Raw genomic sequence first — 23262 nt, 5'->3', positions numbered from 1 at the left:
GTCAGTTTCCTTTTTGGGCTCAGGAGATCTACCTGATTTGACCCCTAAAATATTGTGTTAACATGACACTTTTTTTGACTCACATCTTTGCACCTATTTAAGCAAAGACTATTGCAGCTATCAAAATCAATGTGAAGAAAGGCCTCTTCATGAGACTTTAACCTCTCTCCTTGGCAGCACCGCGATCAGCCCTCGCCGAGCCTAAAAGGGACATGGGCCATTTAAGCGCAGTACATCCTTCATGAAAGCAGGCACTGAAGATCTAACTTGGACTCTTCCACTCCATCAATATGTATCTACTAACAGATGGAGCGGTCTTGTGAAATGGAACTGGTGACAATCAGCTTGAAACACTGTGAGGATGTGTGTATAAAAAGAAATATTTACCTGTTTTTATAATACCTACGTGCAAGAAACACAAATCCCAGGACTAATAAGTTTTATATCGTGATATATTTCATGCACTGTTTAGGTGTTGCATGGTATCGCACTAATTTCATGTCTTTGGTCCATTGGCCTACTTTTATTTAAATGTATGTTGCAATTCTTACTGATAAAACTCGGCCAACAAATCCTTGGCAGAGAAAACATAAAGGAATTTGCAGAAAGAAGGAAATCATTAAAACCTTAACTATAATCAAGAAGAAGGTAGGTAATACATGTAATTAGTATTCTATAACTAACTTACAGATTTTCCTTTACGAAAGAAAAGCTGGTTGCCTGCCAGGGTAAAGTAGCGTGTTTTCCACCGTTTGATGAATTTCCATCGGATCTGCTTTTCTTTAAGCTTCCCTTCAATCAAAGGCTGCCCTCCTTGATGTACAACTGAAAAGACAGCAAACGTGACCTAATGCATTTACTGGTATTTAAACGGGAAGCAAATTAATTATTTTTTCGGGTCGCTGACATACAAACATATACTAAAAATCTTGCAAACAAAGTTATTTAAAAGGAGTTTACCGAAACTGTACATTGATTTATGTCATAAAGTAAAACAATGAAAATCGAATAAACAGATCAATACAAAGTGCATAAATATTTTTTTTAAATTATCAACTCTACGTTTCTAAAGAAAGATGTTGATGATTATTAAAACATTTACATTTGCTCTGCTAAATGAGCCAAGACGATTCTGAGCCTGGAAAATCTACCACCATAAGATAATTATCTACTTTATTTTTCCTTTCTACTTGTACTTGACACTAATATACAATATGGTGTATTTAACTGTGCCAAAACAAGTTCATTTCAGTGAAAAACGACAGGCTCTTTGAATGTGCACTTTTGCAATCTTAATTCTAGGTCTAAAGCAGTATGTAAGCAAAATTGATTAATTTTGTGAGGTAGTGGTACATTTACTCGCCGAATGGATTTTGCATTTTAGATGTGCATGGCAACAAATGTACAAATATTACATTTATAATATTGAGTACATTTACAAGTATATATAAAAATAAATGTTTAGAGACACCTGTAGCCCGGTTCAAAAACGTTAAGATCAATTCATCGAAATGTCAGGGGTAGGAGACGTACATCGCACGCCATTTGACCTTACTTACACACACACATATATATATCGCAGTTGCGACCCCTGGAAACCCCCTAATGATGCATGCCCATGTTCAAAAAGCATTGGTGCTTATACCTCAGACTAACAAAAGCAAGTGGCTGGAATAACTAGTGGAAAGAATTCACAAAAGGAGGCCTTAACGTCAAAAACCCTTTACTGTCATTAAGTATTACCCAACAAGCACATCATTTTACACATGTGTAATTCCCAAGCAAGTTGTGAGGAGTGTGCGCTCCATGATGGGGTTAGCCTTGAAAGAGTAAAAACACTCATAAACATGCATGTTTGTTTGTATCCCTATACTGTTCCCCTTTGCCTCCGTGGAAATAATTAGAGCTTCACTCCTCTCAGAGACATTGCTTAATTTGTGAAAAAAATACATGCAGATGCATTACTTCAGAATGCCGGTGCTGCTGAATATAAAAGGTTCTATCTTGTTTTGGTCTTTCATCACCCGGCATGCCCTACCTCTAGCAGTCTCCTTTTCATTTGAGATGGAAAAATAAGTCCAGGTTGTTATACCCCCAGCCTTAGCGTGGTATTCCCCAAAACATTTTGCCTTCATCACTGCTATTTTTGCTGAACTTGTTTTTGTTTTAGGTCTATGTGCACTTTAATAACGCTAGCAGTGCAAAAGTGTTTGTGATCACTCCCTAACACATGGTAAAGTTGGCTTACACCTGATTGGCATTTGTTGGCCAGGCCTTCTTTGCAGGGTCCCCCAAAACTTTTAACTTTTACCCTCCACTTTTTGCTGACTTCATTTTTGCTTGCCTTAGGACTCTGTCCAATTTACCAATAGTAACCAGTGCTAAAGTGCTTGTGGTCTCTCTTCTAAACATGGTAGAATTGGCTTACATCCAATTGACATAATTCATTTACTTGCAAGAACCTAGTAAAGTAGTAATACAGGTACCCAGGGCCAGTAAATTAAATGCTATTAGTGGGCCTGCAGCACTGATTCTGCCACCCACTGACGTAGCCCTTTAAACATGTCTCAGGCCTGTCATTGCAGTCTGTGTATGTTTTTTTCAACTGCCCGTTTTGATCTGGCAAAATAGACATTTTTGCAGGCCCAACTCCCTATTTATTATATATGTCACCCCAAAGGTAGGCCCTGGACAGCCCATAGGGTAGGGTGCAGTATTTTTAAAAAAGTAGAACATATACTTTTCAGTTTTATATGCCCTGGTAGGGAAAACCTCTTACATTTGCTTTTCACTACTGCAAGGCCTACCTCTCCAATAGTATAACATTGGAGTTACCTTATTACATTTAATAAGCTGTAATTTCCAAATAGGAGCAGCTTCACAGTTCATGTTTGGTGTCTTTGGAATTGTAATGAAAAATCCTAACATATGGTGAAGTCAGATTTTGAGTTGCAATTTTAAAAATGCATCTTTCAGAAAATTGCCATTTTCCTGCCTTATCCTTTTAGTGCATGTAGCCTGTCTCTGGGTCACTTGAAAGGGTTTCATTGACAGCTGGGCTTTGTGTATTTCTCCTAGACAGCCACACACAATAGAGAGCTTACGTGTGCCTGGAGTGGCAATCACTGGCAGGATAGGAGGGGGACAGAGCTAGGCCCAGCCCTACTTACACTTGTATAGGCTGTGTCCTACCTCCACATAAAGGGCTGCATGCTACCTGTAGTTGTCTGGAGCCAGGACAGGGAAGGCAGGACTACCCATAGAATCATCTCCCGGAATTCAAAGGCACAACTGTGTATAAATATTGGACCTTAGCCACCAACTCTACAGTACACTTGTGGACCTTTGGATACTCTGCCAAGAGGACTACTGTGCTGCTGAAGGACTGCAGCTGTGCTGGAATGCTGCCCTGCCAGACTACTGCCTTGCTGGACTGCTGCCTTGCAGTACCGACCAGTTGTCTGCTGCCATCTAGCCTGGGTGAGAAGGGCTGGACCTGCATCTCTTGAATCCAGAACCCAAGAGTGACTTCAAGGGGAACTTTACATCTGCACCTGGACTCTGCCATCTGTGAGTCTACCCTGCCAAGTGGTACTACCCGAGTCCTGGACCCTTGGAAGTGGGCCTAAGGTGCTCTGTCAGACTCTTTGGATCCAGACAGAGCCAACTTATCTCCTTTGTAGCACGGCGCAACCCTGAGCAGAACTGACGCATCACCGCTACTGCGTGGATCGGAACTGCCACAAAGACCCACATCGCAGCCCGTCTCCTCACATCAGAACACCTTCTGCTGCTCTACCACCCACGGTGCAGGCCCTCGCAGCCCTCATCGACAGCAACCTCAACAACAACTCCAGACTGCATCACAGCCTCGCATCTCCTGGTAGCTGACACATCACCTCGATTGGCCAATACACCCTCGATGCCGGACTTCACATTGCAAGCCCTCATTGACGGAATCCTAAAGACGATGCAGGTCCTCGAATCGCAGCCTGGCTGCTTCACAGAGTTGGTGCATTGCTTCAGCTGCATGACATCTCTTTGACACGGTTCATTGCAAAGCTCTTCAAACCAGGAATTAAGGTACACTGTTCAGCGGGCCTAACTGAGTCCCTGTAGCTGGCCCACTTTCCATCATGGCCTTCTGAACCGCTCACTTTCTTATGGTCAAATATGTTCAGATATCCGCAGTTGGCGCTTTGGGCATTTTGGCACTATTTACACTGATATCTTTAAAATTGCATATCTATGGATCTACTGATATTTGTTTTATGCTGTTTTGGCCATGTTTTATTTATTCAACATTTTTCTAGCTCGGTTATGGGATCATTTTGTGGTGTGTTTTCACTGTTTTGCTGTTTAAAGCATTTGCACTTTACTTTACAGATTGCTACTGAGTTAAGCCTGACTGCTCAATTCCAAGCTGCCTGTGGGTTGAGAATAGGTTAATTTAGGGTTCCCTTGTGACTTTACCCTAAGACGAATTGTGGTTGCTGCTTGAGTATAGTTTTATTCCACTCAACCAGTAACTCAATTTCTAAACCCTTATTCATTTACGTATAGGACCATAGTAAAGTGACATATGATAAACCCAGGGTCTGTAAATAAATGCTACCAGTGAACCTGCAGCAGTGATTGTGCCACCCATGTAAGTAGCCCTTTAAAACATCTCATTACCATTGCAGCCTGCCAGCAGTTTTAAGCTGCCAATTTGTCTTGGCCCTTTTGCCAAGCCTACAACTTCCTTTTTTAATACATGTAATTTGTGCCTAAGGTACGCCCTAAGCAGCACCTAGGGCTGGGTGCATTGCAATAAAAATGTTGTACATGTCCTGTCATAGAAACACTCCTAAATTTGTTTTCACTACTGTGAAGCCTATCTCTTCCATGGGATACTATTGGGTTAGCTTATTACATTAATTATGATACCTTTCAAATGGGAGCAGGTAGGAATATCAAGTTTGTTGTCTACAGAATTGTAACTTAAAAAACGCTCTTTAATTCTAACGTTGGATTTGAAGTCACAATTCTGAAAATGTCACTTTTAGAAGGTTGGCATTTTCTTGTCTCAACCATTTGGTGCCTTCTGCCTGTGACTAGGTGTAGTTAGTAGTTGGTCCTTGCTCATTCCACTCAGGCAGTAAAACAAAGAGAGACTAGATGTTGGCAGGAAGAGCCATCTCTTTATTTGATAGAGAAGCTGAGCTGTCACTACCATAACTGTACATCACAAAGACTCTGCCTCAGCACACTCATAACGTGTTTCACAATAATATTTATGTCCCCAGACAAACTGAGGCCAGAGCAGGGAGGAAGGAAATTCTCTGAAAAGGGGGGTCTCTAGAAGTCTCTCCCTCTTCTGTGCGAGCACAAGGTATAAATAGTATACCCTCAGACCCAACTCTTCAGATCTGTTCTGGAACTGTGGAAGACTCAGAAAATGGACTGCTGTGGCACTCTGCTGCAAGAAGAACTTCCCTTCTGTCCTGCTAATCTGCTGTCCTGCTGCCTGACTGGACCTGCACCTTAAGCCCAGGACCATCAGAGTGGCTCCAAGGGCTAGTTGGCTGTCCTGATCAGAGCCTCACTGACAGAAAAGGCTCCAACCATCTTGAACTCTGCACCTGGACTCTGTTTGCTGTGAGTCCTAAACCACCCAAGTGATGTTCCTTCAGTCCTGGACCTATGTAAGTGGGGCTCAAGGTGCTCTACCAGACCAGCTGTGATCTCATCAGAACTGACGCAGCATGACACAAACCCAATTCAGCTCTTCGCTGCACCACATTGGAAACGATGCATCGTGATGTAGCCTCGACACAAGTCTACACGCAGCCTACTCAGTTGTAGGAACCACTACTGCGCGACACATCTTTGACACAGATCCTGCAGCCTCCCATTAGAACTGAAGCAGCACAGTGCAGCTTTGATGCAAGCCCACATCGCAGCTCTCAGAGCTCATCGGAATCACCGCTGAGTGACACAGGATCTTGGTAGCTCTGCAACTACGATTTAAGGTTAATTTCTCAGCAGGACTAGCTTGGTCCTGGTATTTGGCCAACGCTCCATCATGGTCACCTGAGCTTGTGACTTTGTGCCAGTCTGGCGTGACCAGCTAATCACAGTTGGTGCTTTGTGCTTTTAGGCACTATTTTTACATAATTTGTTTTAATTGCACATCACTGGTTCCACTGATTAGATTTGTATCAATTTGGCCTCAAATAATTTATTAGAATTTACTCTATTTTTCTAAATTGGTGTGGGATTTTCCTTGTGTTGTGTTTTCTCTTTATTTACTCTTTGTGTGCTGCAGAAATACTTTACACATTGCGCTAAGTTAAGCCTGCTTTTGTACCTAGTTCTCAGAAGGGTAAGTGCAGGCTAATTGAGTGACTTTAGTGATTCACCCTGATATGGATTGTGCCTGTTACTTCAGCAGGGTTTCACCCCCTCAGCCATCATCCCTATTTCTCACACAGCACACTAAAATGCACCTGCATCTACCTGTACAAATAACGCACAGGGAGGAGTAAGGGGGTCATGTAGACTCTGGCAGGCTGTACTCTGTTCCACCGAAACAGCTGCCCTTGTTGAAATGAGACCGCTATATTGGGAGAGCTCCAACAGCCTGGGAGTAAATCACAAAAATATTGACTCTGATAATCTTGGAGGTTTCTTACAATAATCTCTACCCTGACACGATTGGTGGGGGTCACCAAAATTATGAAAACAAAAATAACCCTGATTTTGATCATAGTGAGAAGGAAACTGTGACGACAAATACTAAGTTGCAAGAATACTGAAGCAAGGGCAGTGGTATTAGGCAACAAGGGTAAATGTCCTATTTTGCGGCAGAGTTGAAAAATAAAGCCTTTGCGACATGGCATCTTCACTGAACAATTCCTAGACACCCATCGTTATCCTGGTAAGCCAATTGGTTGAGGTAAATGGCAGTTTTTTGTCTGTCGTTTTTGTCTGGCACAAATTCTGTATATTTGAACGTATTTTTGTCTATCAGATGTAATCGTTGGCACCAAAAAGAGCTTGCAAACAATTTTGTTTTTTCAATACTCTAGGATGAGGGGCTACTTTTGAATTATAACCCCAATATAACGCTAATTTACGAGTCCTTGTGTGGTATACTGTAAAAAGGGCAGATCCCACCATGCAAGGACATCTACTGTTGGTGGAGAGTTTATGGCCAGCTCGTAGTTCGATTCAGTACTGGTGAGTTTCTTGGGCTGTTAAATATGAGTGGGTTGGTCAAGTACCCCAATAAAGTGCTCTGGGTAAAAGTAGTTGCTCTGGGGCCTTACCTTGCCTCAAACCTAGATCTAAGTGGTTGGACAAAGTGTTCAGTTCATCGTTTTTCACTTCAGGTCAAAGAGAGATTATAAAATCCTAATTGTTGAAGAAAAGCATCCACCATAATTAGTGTGCCCCTGCTGATTCAAAGAATGTTAAGTTCCTATGATCACCTAAACTCTATACTGCCTGTCTATCAAGCAGGAGGTAGTGTCTAACTACCCTAAGGCTACCATACCCTGAGGCTGGCTTATCCTGAAGTAATTCTTAATTGGCCATAATGTAGTTGAATATCGCGAGGTTAGCTTCTTGAGTGAAGATGCCTAGTCTCTGGGTTTTGATGGAAGAGAATAGCCCCAATACAATACTCAAATTTCATGTTGACATAGAAAAGGTTCTGGAACTAATACGAACTAGAATCAAGACACAATCTTGGTATTTAGTTTGAAGAAATCTGCTTTAGCTTCTAGTTCCAAAATAACTCCACTCCCTTCTAGAGGAAACTAGGATTGGGGGACATTTTGGAAGAACCTTTATGAAACACCTTATGGTAAAAGTTTAAAGATCCTTAAAAGCGCTAGGCATTAGTTAAAATTGTAGATAAAGGTAAGGTCAATATTGCTCCAGCTTTTTTATTCTCCATTTGTATTCCATAAGAGAACGCACACAAAGCTTAAATGGTCAGTGGTATTAAAATTGAATGTGCATTTCTCACAGGGCATAGAAGTGGTGTCCTCTTGGATATGATAGGACATCAAATTGTGAATGTACTCAGTCTTAGAATGGGAACACATCAATATGTCCTCAATGTCTTCTACTATATGAACATCCAGTCATTCATGAGTACTTCATTATTTAAAAAAATGTAATGCTGCTGGCAGATTTCATGAATGGTGTTTGAATAAAAGTGGGTTGGTCAAGACGTGTCTCTTCATTCATTTAACCTATTTTACCAGTTGATCTGCTGAGTGAAGAACCATCTTTGTTTAATTGGAGGCTTCTTCCCCTGATCACAGATGATCACAGGAAAGGGTTAACGGTGAGCCAGTATACAGCCCAGTAACAAATGCACATCCTAAATTCTCCATTATGTTCAACAACAAAGACAAAGGGCTATGTGTTACCTACAGTATATTTTCTTTTTCTGTGAAAGAGAAGATATGGCCACATAGTATATCGCTGCCAAGTAAAGTCAATACAAAAGTCAATGTGCTGAAGAGATAATAAGATTTTAGTTTTATTCTGTGAAAAGCATTGGTGAATTACAAACAATTTAGCTTACCCCACTTCTTTTACAAAGTCCGGGCCTCTTACTGACAGATGTGGTTTTGTTCTGACCAGATTTTTGCACTACATTCAGTGAGCCATGTCATCCCCCAAAGCAACATAACTGATGCATTTATATGAGACTGGAACGTAGCACCTTCACATTTCTCTCAGGATTGATCATTGGGGTGGGCTCACTATACCTATGTATAGGGCCAAATGTAAAATGTATTCCCTCAGCATCCCACACAGGAGATGGTTTAGGTCTTTAGTCCCATTGGCAACCCACAAATGAGGCACATTTAAATGTATGAAACTGAAGCAATCCCAAACCTATGAGAATATGATTGCCTTTATTACATCAGGAGCTTATGCTTATGGCTACCTGCATGACCAGATGTAGAACTGACGATTGAAATACTTAGCTGGAAGAATTGGTTATCCATTATGGTGTCAGAGCCTCTAGGCTGGACAAAGTTTATACAACTACTGTTGCAAGTACTAACTCTCCCATTAGGGTACATGTAAACATTTAGGGGTTTATTACTACGTATAAGTATATATATATATATATATATATATATATATATATATATATATATATATATATTTAATCAGTATATACTTACTACTATACCTAGATGTAACTCCACACTCTTTTGTTAGTCACCAATTTCTCTTTGTAGATTTACACCTAGTTCCAGACTTGCATGTCTCTACTCGGAGTGTAGTGTCCTGTATTAGAAGTGTAAACTTCCTTCTAGTAACTGTGCTAATCTCTGCCTAAGGGAAAGCGTTGTGAAAATATTAAGTTATTTTATTCTTTAAAAGTATGTAAAGGATTTTAATATAAACTCCACCCTCCCTTTGTAACTTTTCAAAATGTTATTTAATATGTAGCACATTTTGTTCAAAAATATATATGTTTACTTTAATTGTTTTCATTTTTAATAATTAAATATATTATATTAAATATATCTAACATCCACTGTGACTCCATCCGTAAAATAAATAAAAAATGCTTTTTAGCCCAGGAGTGGTCCCTTTGGGACCCCACCACCAAAGCTAAGGGGTCAGGGTGTTCGTACCCTGGCCCCTTTTCTTTTTGTTTTTTTTTTCCCATTTTTTCTGGGACTCCAAGATGGCTGACAACACTTCAACGGCATTCTTGTTAAAGTGTTATCAGCCAATCATATCCCAGCACGAGATCAGGAGGGGTCGCAAATCCTTCATGTCCCTATATATACTCATTTGTTTTTCCCTTAATTTCTCAAAAACCACTGAACGGAATTATATCAAAACAAAAAAAGGCACTTTCTGGACCAGGACCTACCTTTCTGCCAAAATTAGTGTCATTGCGTCCAGTAGTTTTGGCGCTATTGCTGTTCAAAATCCATATGGAAAAATGAAAGGGGAAAACCTGTTTGGGACCCCCCCCTTTTGCTTGGCCCTCCCTGGACAGATCACCCTGAAACTTTCCAGACAGCAGCTGACGTGACCGGCGAATGTTTTGGAAAGCTTTGTTAAGATTCGTCGAGCGGCGCCAAAGACATAGAGAAGTAAAAAAACACTTTTTATATAGAAACTAGGTCCTAAAAATAATTACCTAGTGGCGACTGCCACTAGGTAATATATACATTATCAGTAGGTAGTTATAGATAGGACCTAGTTTCCATTAAAAAAGCATTTATTTTTTGACTTGCCTATATCTTTGGCACCGTTTGATGAATCTTCATAAATTTGTCCAAAAAAAGTGTGCCCAAAAAGTTTCAGGGTGATCCGTCAAGTGGGGGCCGAGAAAAAGGGGGTCCAACAAACTGCTTTTCCCATGCTAATTCCGACTGGAATTTTGGACATGACTGCTGCTTGAATCACTGGATGAAATTGCATCAAATTTGGCATAAAGGTAGCTTTTTTGTCAGCAGATTATGCTTTTTAAACATTTGGTGTAAATCCATTCAGTAGTTTTTGAGATATTAAAGGGAAAAGAAAATCATATATCTAGGGCCGTGGATCCAGGGAGATCTCCTGCTGAGATCTGATTGGCTGCCAACACTTCAAACAAGTAGTGTTGGCAGCTATTTTGGGACTCGGCTTCAGCCAAGTCCCAAAGAAAAGTAAAAAAAATAGAAAAAGCGGCAGGATATGTTTACCCTATCACCCTAACCTTGGTCCAGAGTCCCCGTGGAACGCCGCAACACTAAAAAGCGTTTTTTTTTTTTTTAGAATAATGGAGAAATCCACCGCTGGAACTGCAGATTTCTCCATGAGTTTAAAAAAAACACAGTCTCCCGTGTTACTTAATGCTTCGGCCATCGGGTGAATGGGGCCACCTTCCTAGGGCTTTTAGCTGCCCTTTGAACCACCACCTCCCTGGGGATATGATTTGAAAATATTCATAGGGCCACCATCTCCCTAGGGCAAAAGAGTAATACTGTGTTAGGGGGGTCCTGGGGACTGCCACTTCCATGGGGCTAACTTTTTATAGTAGGTGTGGGGGGCACGTGCCCCTGCCGTGCCTCGGGGACCGCTACCTCCCCAGGGCAATCAATTCAAATATATGCAGGGCCCTTTGTGGCATCCCTGCACCGGGGCCACCACCTCCCAGGTAAAGGAATTCAAATGTATGCGGGGAGCCTGCACAGCGCCCCCTGTGCCCCAGGGACCACTTCCACCCCAGAGCAAGGGATTCAAATGTGTGAAGGGGACTGCCACTTCCCTGGGGCAAATACAACATAAGGAGGGCCCCCTTCTGGAGCCATAAATGGTCCTGGGGACCACTGTCCCCCAGGGCTGGCTCCTGCTAACTCCTGAATTGGCCACCCTCAGGAGGTAGCTGTTTGCTTTTGCTTTGTAGGAACTGATAGCTCCCCCCAAGCAAAATCCAACATAACTCTGCTCCCATCAAGTGGGAGCTGTCAAACGGCTCCCGCTTGCTGAAAGCGGAGTTTTCATCTCTTTCCCTGCCCACTAACATGCTAACAGAGATGAAAACATTGCTTTCCCACGCATCGAGCTGCTATTTAAAGCAGCTCCCAGCATACAGGAGCAGTGCTGGCTCCCGCAGGAGACTGGAGCCAGTGGGACCTCAGGGGCCTTGAGACTCCCCTCATGGTCCTATAGATTTTCATGGGTGCCTTGGGCACCATTGTATATATGGTTGGGCCCTGGGGGATGGGTCCTGAGGCCAAAATTGACTTTCCTTTCATAAAATAGGAATATGATAGAGACTTCTAGCTGCATATTCCTTACATTTGAATTTCCTCCGGCATCAAATTGGATCTGGAAACTTTTGCTTGAGCAATACCCCTGCATGCGCTGTCAGGTGGCTCAGTATGGTTCCGCGTGCATTGGTAGCACCACCAGATGTGACTTCGTAGTCATCTATATAGGTGCCACTCAGGCATGCACTGTCAATTCTTTTCCTTCTGCACTGGTTAGCGCAGTCCAGACTTTAATGAAGCATTTACTGACGTCCTGCTGGGAACTTGGTCCAAGCCAGCACAGAGGCTCCTGTAAATAGGACGATTGCCAGCCGCCATCGCCCTGTACAAGGCGACCCTAGTATCCTCAGCCAGCACCCCACCCCTGAGAGTTTGGTAGTCCAAGCCTCCACTTCCCACGGAGTGTTCCCTTGTGTTCCCCGGGACAGGGAATCCAAGAGGCTGGATCAGCCTGGGAAGAAGATCTTTTCCTCCACCAGCCTGGCATTGAGGTCGGTGAACACCTTCTGCTTATTGGGCCTTTTCTCACACAACATATGGGATATGGTTGTGCATGTGCTGCCTCATGTTCCAGTGGAGGCCCAGCCCATACTCTCCCAAGCAGTAAATGTTGGGAGGGACACAGCGAAGTTCATAATTCGATGTGGTTTGGATATGACTGACTTGCTTGGCAGAGCAGTTGTGTTGATGGTGGCTTTACGGCATCTGGCTTTTTGGGGGCCGTCCAGGAAAATCTTATGTACATGCCTGTTAACAGGATTCATTTGTTTGGCAAGAAGGCAGACTCAGCGCTGGAGCCCCTTAAGGAATCTAAGGCTGTTGCCAAATCCTTGGGCCATTTGGTGACCCCTTATCCATCGTCTGCCTCTTGCCCTTTTCTTGGCCACGGAAGGGGCATACCACGCCAGCCCTATGCCAGCCACCGTTCTGTGCAAGCTTCCCAAGCTATGCGAGGACATGGGCTTGGTGTCTTGAGACCTAGTGAGTCGGGAAGCCAAAAGTCATCTGCCACTCAGCCCCCGGGAGCTGCTTTCTCCAGTTTGGTTCTGTAGGACCATGCTTGCCCAGTTGGAAGGAGAATTCAACATCATCTCCTCCACTGGCAGTCCATTACATCAGACACTTGGGCTAGCATTTGAAATTCCCTTAATTACTTTTGAGTGGTAATTTCTGATTTGAGAGGAGTGGCATTGTGATGTTTGGTGTGGTTGGAATGGTAGTGAGAAATCCTGTTTACTGGTGAAGTTGGATGTAACATTACAATTTCAGAAATGCCACTTTTGAGAAAGTAGGCTTTTCTCTGTGCTTACTGCTCTGTGTGCTCCCTGGTCTGTGCTGTATGACAGCTCCCCTCGTGCATTCTACCCAGACAGCCATAAACCTAATACACACAGCTGCATTTGCATTCATCTGCATCTTCCTGGGCAGGAAGGGTGGAGGGGCTCTCCTTTACACTTCAAATGAAAGGGGCCTGACCTCACACAAAGGACTGATAATCTCCCACTGATCTCCTGGCAGGCAGGACTCAGTTGAAAGGGGAACTGGTGTACTTCAAAACTACTCTTTGAAGTTTCCTCCACTTCAAAGGCACATTTGGGTATATATACACCGGGTCTGTGACCCCTCAAATCAGACACTTCTGGACCTACAACTGGACTCTGTCAGAGGGACAGCCTTGCTGCGCAAAGGACCCATCTGGACTGCTTTTCTGGAAGGATTGCTCTCCTGCTTGTTACCCTGCTGCCCCTGACTCTGCTGGAAGGACTTCTGCCTTCCCCCACAAGAGCTCTCGAAGGGTTTGGACTGAGCTTGCAACCTCTTAAGAAGTCTCAGGGCCATCAAGGACTTTATCTGAGAGGGAATAACCACTGTGTTGAAAAAAGTAATGCAACGCCTGCAAATACCGATGCATCACCTGTCTTGCGCCTAAAAAATCACAACATTGCCTACTGGATTGATGCAGCACCACTATCATAATTGCAGCGTTTTTTGGATTTTCCATGCATCATCCATGGGAGTCAAAATATCCCCATATCGCCGCACTGCAGTGAGGAACTAAGGCTGTGTTCCTAGAAATCGACTTGTCACCTTGCCACATGGAAAAAATCTACCCATCTCCTCTGCCACACCAGAAAAAACAACACATTGCTTTATTTTCTGATGCATCTCCTCCTCTGCGGCCCCTCTGCATTCTTATTTTTGAACCATCCCTGGTACTGTGTGTTATGGATTAAGACTCATCTAAACCTTTAAACAGTGATATCTTGACTTGTGCATATTGGACTTTTGTCATTTTAGTCTTATTTTATTCGATAAATATTATCCATTTTCCTAAACTGGTGTGGAGTACTTTTTGTGGTGTTTTCACTGTGTTACTGTGTGACTAATTGCACAAATACATTACATATTGCCTTCTAAGTAAAGCCTGCCTGCTCTGTGCCAAGCTTCTGGCAGGTGAGTACTGGAGAATTTAGGCTGTGTTATGTCTAACCCTGACTAGGATTGTGGTCCCTACTTGGACAGGGTGCTTACCTCTGCCAACTAGAGACCCAATTTCTAACATTGGTGATCAGCGGTGAGGATAGGACTTGTGTTTGTGCAGTGCCATACAGTAGATATGTGTACACTAACCATCCGCATTTAAACACCATTTCAATTTATTTTTATTTTTCAGCAATTTTCCCTGCTTTAAATTTTTAATCGTATACATCATGTCTCTGGCTGGTTCTGCAAGTGTAGCCATGGAGTTTGAGACTAAGCAGGAGTAATACACAGCTAGCCAGCTGAATGAAGAGGTTTTGCAAGAGAATCGGGGTACCTGCTCGAGGAGCCACCAAGATGGCGCTTAGGGCCTGGGCTGAGTCCCGCTCCCAATAGCATGATGAGTAGTGGGAACCTATGAATGGCTCTTCCAAGGAGCTGCCTGCAGTAGTTGAGAGGAACACCCCTGCATTTGTGCTATCTGTGAGGGCAGGGAGCAGTTTCTCTAGTCATAGCCTGAACACAAAGGAGAGAGGAGAGTTACAGCTGCAGTTGGAAAAATTGAAAATAGAAGCTGAGATGAAAGCCAAGCAGGCTGAAAGAGCCTTAGCAGAAAAGAAACTATTTCTGTCTCATGAACGGAGTCTAAAAGTGCTGGATCTCAAGGCCAAGCCGGCAGATTTCAGTAGTAATGGTGGCAGCATACATGCAGTACCTGAAGAAGACAAGAAGTTTCATATACCCAAGGATTTGGTGCCCAGTTATGTGGTGGAAGATGACATTGACAAGTGGTTTTCTGCTTATAAAGTTGCACTAAGGGTACACAGGGTTCCTGAAGAGTACTAGGGGTGGGACTGTGGAAACATGTGCCAACACTTGGGAGGGACACATTTCTAACATTAGAGTTTGGGGACCAAACCAGGTACTCTCCCATGAAAACCATTTTGATTGCCAAATTTGGACTTACCCCTGACACGTATCGCCAAAGAGTCACTTAAAAATAAGGCGTTCTCTAAAGGCTCCCAAAATAATTCCCAAGGGAGTAGTGGTAAACACTCCCAGTCTGATCCTAAGAAGAAAGAGTTCTTTGATCACAAGACAGGGATGGCTGGTACTCCAATGTATAGAGTGTTCCAAGTATGGCCAATCTAAGTGTGACTCCAAATGTCCCAAGAGGGTACAGCCCCCCCACTGGTGGACTGACACCGGGGTTGGCCAGTGTAGTGCCTGGGGAGAAGATAGTCCCAGATAGTTTTGGGGAACAGATAGAGGTAACAATTCAATGCAATGTGTGCAAAAATCGATGCAGCACCTGTGTCGCAGCTGAAGAATTGCTGCATCACCTACCGGATTGACGCAGCACCAGTTTCATCATCACAGCATATGGTGTTTTCTCTGTGTTACTGTATGAGTTATTGCACTAATACTTTACACATTGCCTTCAATGTTAGGTCTGCCTGCTCAGTGCCAAGCTACCAGAGGGTGAGCACTGGATCATTTAGGTTGTGTTGTGACTTACCCTGACTAGGATTGTAGTCCCTACTTGGACAGGGTGCATACCTCTGCCAACTAGAGACCCAATTAATTCTAACAGTGCAGCATTGGGAATATCACTTCCTCTCAGAGAGAACTGCAAAAGACCTGCAGTGATGGAATATGAACCACAATTGGGTCAAAGGCAGACTCCTCGACCTTCACCAACCAGACTTCACAGTAGTGACAGATGACTCACTTCTGGGATGGGGCAGCCATCTGGGAGAGTAAGAGATCAGAGGACTCTGGTCTGCGGCGGAATCCAAATTACACATTAATCTGCTGGAGCTCCGGGTGTTTCGGCTAGCGTTGAAAGCATTTCTTCCCTCTGTCAAGGGGAAGTTAGTGCAAATGTTTATGGACTACACCAAGGCCATGTGGTACTGCAACAAGCAGGGCGGGGTGGGGCCATGGACACTTTGTCAAGAAGCCCTACGTCTCTGGACATGGCTGGAATAGCAGGGCATAACCCTAGTGGTTCAACACCTGCCACGTTCTCTGACCACCAGGGGCGATGAACTCAGCCGTCGATGCCTAGCAGATCACGAGTGCCATCTCCATTCGTAGGCGGCACAAGGACTCCTTCAGCAGTGAGGAGAGTTTTGATTAGATCTGTTCACCACCAAAGAGTACGCACGCATGTCACAGTTTTGTGCGTTGGAGTTTCCAAGGCAGTTATTGCTCGGAGATGCTTTCCATCATGAGTGGAGCTCAGGCCTCTTATGCACCTTTCACCCATTCCACTTCTGCCCATTGTTTTCAAGAAGATCAAGAATCACTGGGCCCAAGTAATCTTTGTGGCTACGGACTGGGCATGGAAAGTCTGGTATCTCGATCTTCTGAAAATGAGCATTGATCCTCCAATCCAGATGCCCCCTTTGGGAGGATCTTCTGTTGCAGCATCAAGGGAGGGTCCTCCATCAGAACCTGTCAAATCTGCGTCTTCATGCGTGGGGATTGAGCAGCAACAGTTGACAGTCTTTGACCTTCCTCCCAAAGTCTGTAATGTTATTTAGCAGCCAGGGGTTCCTCCACAAGAATGGTATACATCTGCAGTTGGCAATGATTTGTCAAATATTGTACAGAGAAGTCTATAGATCCTCTTCCTGCTTCTCTCTATGATGTTCTTATTTTCATTCAATCCCTTGCCCAGCAGGGCTCTGCTCTGGGTACTCTTAAGGGCTATCTATCTATCTGTCTGTGTTATATGCTTTTATGTGGCTGCCTGGCCTACCCTCTATTTAAGTCCCCTACTGTAAATAGGTTTCTAAAAGGGCTTGTACGTATTTTTCCCCCTTCGCTGTTCATTATGCGTCAGTGGGACCTGAACTTGGTTCTTACATTTTTAATGTGTGCTCCATTTGAGCCACTTCATAACTGTCCCTTCAGGCTGCTCACCATCAAAACAGCCTTTCTCGTGGCCGTAAAATCTGCCGGGAGGGTAAATGAGTTGTAGGCATTGTCATCCAAGCCTCCATATTGCACAGTGTTTCCTGATAAAGTGGTGCTTAGCACCCACGCCTCCTTCCTCCCAATGGTGGTGAGCCCATTTCATTTGGGACAAACTGTCATCGTGCTCACCTTCTTTGCTCCCCCATATACCTCTAACGAAGAGGAGCGACTCCACTGGCTGGACCCAAAAAGAGCATTGTCATTCTTCCTTGGCAGGACAAAAGAGTTCAGGGTGGATGACCAACTCTTTGTGGGATATCAGGGAGTACAAAAACAAACCATTTCACGCTGGGTCATTCTCTGTATCAAGATCTGCTATGCCCTTTCTAAGAAGCAGCCTTCCGAGGGCTTACAGGCTAATTTGACTAGGGGAAAAGCTGTAACCGCAGCATTAGCTCTTGGAGTCCCAGGCCTTGATATCTGTCCGGAGCAACATAGGTGTCCCTGCACGTTCGCAAAGCACTATTGCATGGACAGTCAAGTCTGTAGGGACAGACATTTCGTCCGTTTAGTCCTGCAGGACTTTCTAGTTTAGGAAACTGGTCCGCAGCCCACTGCCAGGAGAATACAGCTTGGATATCTATTCAAAGGTAAGGAATCTGCTGGTAGAAGTCTCTATCACATGAACAAGTTACTCAGTAATGCATCATTTGATTGAGACTACAACTAGCTGCAGATTTCTTACACCCACCCATGCCTTCCAACTCTGGGGACTAATTTGCTAGGGTTAAGGTGATCCCTTTCAAGGCCCTAATTTGTACACACACAATTGGCAGTTAATTTCTTGGCTCTGCGCTCCTGGCGTGGAAAGTTCTGAAAGAAAAGTAAATGACATCTGCATGCCTGGGTGGTGCCTATATGGGTGACCGTGACATCAAATCCGGCACCAATGACACTGCAGACGCCATGTGGAACCTGAGTCACCCGATGGCGCACAAAGGGGTATTGCTCAAGCAAAAGTTTCCCGGATCCAGTCAGACACCTGTGAAAATAGAGGGCCTTATTACGACCTTGAGGGAGGGGTTTCTCCATCACAAATCCGCCATATTATGATTCCATTATATTCAATGATGATCGTAATACGACGGAAGGGATATCCGTCACATTTGTGATGGAGGAAACTCCTCCATCAAGGTTATAATAAGGCCCATAGTCTCTACCAGATAATGCGTTACCGAAGGTAAGTAACTTGTTCATTTGGCCCCAGGGAAGTGGTGGTCCCTGGGGCCCAGGGGTGTCCTTGTGGCCCCCACCTTTAAAATATTCTAAGATTAGCCCCGGGGAGGTGGTGGTCCCCAGGGTGCGGGGGTGTCCTCACTGCCCCCCATATTTTTTAATATGTAGCATTAGGGAGGTAGAGGTTCCCGGGCATGGGGGGTACATGAGCCCCCCCCCATACCTTTTTTTATGTTGTCCCAGAGAGTTGGTGGTCCCTGAGACCTAAGTGGTTTCTTGTGGCACCACTTTAAATATTATTAGATTAGCCCTAGGGAGGCGGTAGTCCCCGCAGCATGGGGTGGTCCGGATGCCCACCCCCCTATATTTTTCAAAATGTAGCCCCGGGGAGGTGGTGGTCCCCAGGACATGGGGGGAGTGGGTCAATACTGCCCCCCATATTTTTTTGTGCTGTCCCAGGGAGGTGGTGGTCCTTGGGACCCGGGGTGGGGAGGTCCGCATGGCCTCCCACAAAAAATGTAGCCCTGGGGAGGTGGTGGCTAATGGCCCCCCATATTTTTTTTTTATGTTGTCCTGGGGAGGTGGTGGTCCTCAGGACAATGGGGAGGTCCTCGTGGCCCTCACACATCAATTTTAAAATGTAGTCCCAGGAAGGTGTTGGTCCCTGGGGTATAGTGGGTCCATGCGACCCCCATATATATATTTTTTTATGTTGTCCTGCTGGTGGTGGTCCTTGGGATCCGTTGGGGTCTGTGTGGCCCCCCAAGATTTTTCATTATGTAGCCCCAGGGAGAGTGTCATCCCCGGGGGGTCTGCGCTGCCCCTCTAATTTTTTTTATATTATTTAGGCCCAGGCAGGTGATGGTCCCCTGGGCCCGGGGGGTGATGGCAGGCCAGGCCCTGCGGCCAACTCACATCACACATGTTCTAAGGATGTGCATGGTGTGTGGCGGGTGGTTATAGGGGGGTTGGGTGCAGCTCCATGCATGGCCTTCGGATTAACGTAAAATAAAAAAAAGGATAAAATTTCACTTAAAAAACAAAGATTACAGGGACTTTATAGTTTGGCTCACATTTTAAGCATACACAACCATAGAAATTAATATGTTATAATTTGAGTTATTTCAAGTAACTGTAACTCATTGCCTAAGGTAACTGTAACTCACCTTGGCTTTGCACTGCTAATTACCACAGATATTTCATCATTCATGACATCTTTTTATAACATCATTGATAATATCACTGTAATATTTGATGTAAAATTATTCATTAAAAAAGTGTGCATGGCAGGGGCATGAGTCATAGTTACCTAAGGGCACGAGTTATAGTTGCTTCAGATAACTCTATAACAGGTGAATTTCTATGGTTTTGAAAATTTAAAATGAGAGCCTAACTATAATGTCCCTGTAACCTTTGGTTTTTTAAGTGAACATATATATATATATATATATATATACATTATATTGTCCAGTGGCAGTTGCAACTGATGGGTTACAGTTAGGACAACTTTTCCAAATGTAAAGTATTTTCTGGTTTTCCTATAACTTTGCCACTATTTCAGAAATCTACAAGAAAATCTGCCACAAAAAGTCTCATTCCCCCTCAGTTATCTTCTGGAATGTTGAAGTGTGAATTGTCAAGTGGGAGGTGAGAAGAAGTGGGGGATCCCAAAACAAGTTTTCCTCAGAAATGTAGACGCAGCTAGAGTCCTAAAGTCTGGCTGGATTGACAACAAATCTGACGGAAAGCTAAATCTTGGTCTAGATACTGTTTGTTCTGTGACTTTGGGGCTAATTACAAGTCTGGCAGTCCTAAGACAGCCAGACCAGTGGTGCTTTCGGACCGCTGCTGCTGTGGTGGTACGACCGCCACATTACAACCCTGGCGGTCCGACCACCAGGGGACTGCCTTCTCCACTCGGATCGGTGATCCCAATGGGCTGACAGTGGGTGCAGGTTGCAATCAGCCAGGGTGGTGCTGCACACAGTGTCACCCTGATAATTACAACCTGGTTCTCTGCCAGTCTTTTCATGGAAGTTTCACTACCAAGAAAAGACTGGTGGAGAACAGGTGCAGGGAGTTACGGGGGGCCTGCACTGCCCATTCCATGGGTAGTGCATGGATCCCCCTGCCCAGCACCTTGTGCAGACAATGCGCATTATGAGGGTGCTGGGGCCCCCTGTGGGCGGCAGCATTGCTGCCGGATCGATTACTAGCTGTCGACAATGCTGCTGCCACTTTCCTGCTGGACTAACCAGTGAAAACCTTGGTTTCCGCCCATCAGCCCTGCGGGAAAGTCATAATGGAGCTGGCAGGAAGGTCACCACTACAGTGGCAACCACTCTGTCTGGAGTTTGGCCGAACGGGAGTTCCCGTCCACCAAACTCATGATCAGGGCCTTGGTGTAAATGCGTTCAGTAGTTTTTGAGAAATTAAGCCTTAAAATTCAGCTGTTGTGGTGGATTGACGGGGCTGGTAGTTCTCGAGACAAGATCTGATTGGCTGCCACCTCATCAACAAGGATGTGGCTGCAGCCGTATTAGGACACGGGACACAGTCTCTTGTCTTATAAAAAAACATTAAAAAACATATAAGGGGCAAGGTAGGGATACTACTAAAAAGAGACAGGGCTTTCCAAAAGGAGAGGGGCGTGTATGTGGCTGCCTCCCCGAACAGATGATTTCTGGGTACCCAATGCAGCTGCAGTTTCCAGGGGACCCAATCCCTGAGACACTACTGTTTCCTGACTGGGAGAGTGTGAGCATACGCTGCCCTACCGCTACTCTCCCTGGCAGAAAACTGAACATATCTTCCACCTTATGGGAGCTTCTGGGTTTCCCTGGTGCGCGCTTGAGCACACAAAAAATTCAATAATAACAAAAATTAATGAGTGACAGGGGCCCCTCATTTATTATTCACTGCTCCGCTAACAAGTGTCTCATAATGCCCTGTGAGGGCTTTCTTTGGAGTATGGTGGTTAACCTAGAAGAGCTATTTTGGGCCATATCTATGAATTGACTGCATCGTTTTTGCACCACATAACAGGGTGCAAGCACAACGCAACACTTAAGTGCGATTTATCAAGTCACACAAGGCTACCTTGTGTGGCTTTGAGTTGCTTGATATATGCAGAGTAATACAATGCAGTGCAAATCGCTGTGTTGCATTGCTGTGTCCCAGGGAGGTGTTCCATGGTTGGTGCGAGGGTGTTCCCACCCAACACCCATGGATTTTGATGCGTTCCTAGATTTATCATAATGCACCAAAACCGATTCACCTTTCGAGGTGAGGCGTAACAAGGAGAACTTTGTTTATCCTTGTTTTTTCCTGTTTGTGTGCTGCATTCACACATAGAAAGAGAAAAATGCCTCAGGGGATTTTTGTGCAGTAAGGTGCCCCGTCCTGCACGAAAATAATCCTGCTTACAATGCAGGCACCCTTGCACCATGGTGCAAGATTGCTGCGTTGGCACTAGGCAGCACGTTGGGCACCAGCGCTGGGAGAGAAGGAAAAGGCAGGAATATGCTGTATTATTTTAAATACAGCTCGTTACTGCACTTTCCCTGTCATGCAGCGCAGCAAGATGGCTTGCTGCACTGCATTACATATTGATAAATCTGCCCCTAAATGTGTTATGTTCTCTATAGAACTGTGCAGGAGCACCTGTGAGTGGCCACAGGTAGTGTTTCATTTGCTCCAAGGTTGGGCTAGATTATACTTTCATCTGTTTTCATACTTTAAGGTCTGCAGAAACTTTAATAGTGTATTTGGTGAATAGCAATGCTTTTACTTAACATATATGTATATATATATATATATATATATATATATAGATATATTTGTCACTTATAAAACAAGTTTTTTATTGCTACGTTATGTGTATCTGATTTTCTTTGCTACTCATACTTCACCTTCCAAAAGCTAGCCACGAATCTTTAACCTTGCTACTACCTGAAAGTCAAAATCTAAAATGTAGTGTTTTGTAATTCAGTCTTCTCGGGATGGTATCTAACTCATGGAGTTCTACAGTCAACTGGCAGCATTTGTCACAAGAATTGGCCAAACGTCTAGCAACAGAAATTGCTTACCTGTCACAGTATTTCTCTCCATGTTGATTGTCTAATATCGAATTGCTTTCTTAGGTGTTTGATAATCCATTACCAAATACTCACCGAGTGCAGCACCACTTTCCCTGCACCCTTTAGTGCCCCCCTACTGCCACCATGTGTGTGCTGTATTTAAAATAAGGTGCACCATTGCGCAGGCTAGGGGTCAATAGCGTCATTTCTCATGACACTATTGATGTACTCTGCAGGAGTAGCACCAAAATATTGGTGCTACTCCTGCAGAGTACATAGGGGCCCATTCTAAATAATGGAAACCCACTTTTAACGCCTGCTCCCATAGATTTCCTTGCGCGGCTTTTCCGGCTCCCCTAATGGGGGAACGCCCCTCTGCATACATTATGCCCGGCGCAGGCATAATGTAGCGTAAAGTGTTAGTGTAGCGCAATGCATGCATTGTGCCACTCTGTAAATACGGCACGGGGATTTCGGCCTTGTTGGGCCACATTTACGTCAGAAATAATGACGTTAATGTGGTACAAGGTGGTGCTAGGGGACTATAAATATGCCCCTTAATGTTTTTGTCCTATTTATTTTATTAGATTTGCTGTTGATTTTCGACTCTGTTCGCAGTACATTTTTCTGCCACCCACAATGGTAATGAGTATTAGCTAAAAGCTTAAATATTGACGAAAAGTTCATGATGACAATGCGATTCCTTCTATATTGAGCCACCACTTTTGTTTATAAGAGGGTAGAAGGGA

The 23262-nt window shown here is 44.2% G+C and overlaps 1 protein-coding gene across 4 annotated transcripts in view; it reads right to left on the bottom strand.

Annotated features, from left to right (window-relative positions):
* The window catches only part of VEPH1 (ventricular zone expressed PH domain containing 1), a 1200547-nt gene that overhangs the window by 64772 nt on the left and 1112513 nt on the right, over window positions 1–23262 (bottom strand). For all 4 annotated transcript variants that reach the window (XM_069213278.1, XM_069213279.1, XM_069213280.1 and 1 more), the window contains one exon: window positions 689–825. In XM_069213278.1, the coding sequence (XP_069069379.1) occupies window positions 689–825 (137 nt within the window). The remainder of the gene's footprint in view (window positions 1–688; window positions 826–23262) is intronic.

The sequence above is a fragment of the Pleurodeles waltl genome, chromosome 11 (genome assembly GCF_031143425.1).
Source record: "Pleurodeles waltl isolate 20211129_DDA chromosome 11, aPleWal1.hap1.20221129, whole genome shotgun sequence".
Classification (NCBI taxonomy): Eukaryota; Metazoa; Chordata; class Amphibia; order Caudata; family Salamandridae; genus Pleurodeles; species Pleurodeles waltl.
Note: the sequence above shows the minus strand (reverse complement) of the source record. Positions and strands in the feature narration are given on the sequence as shown.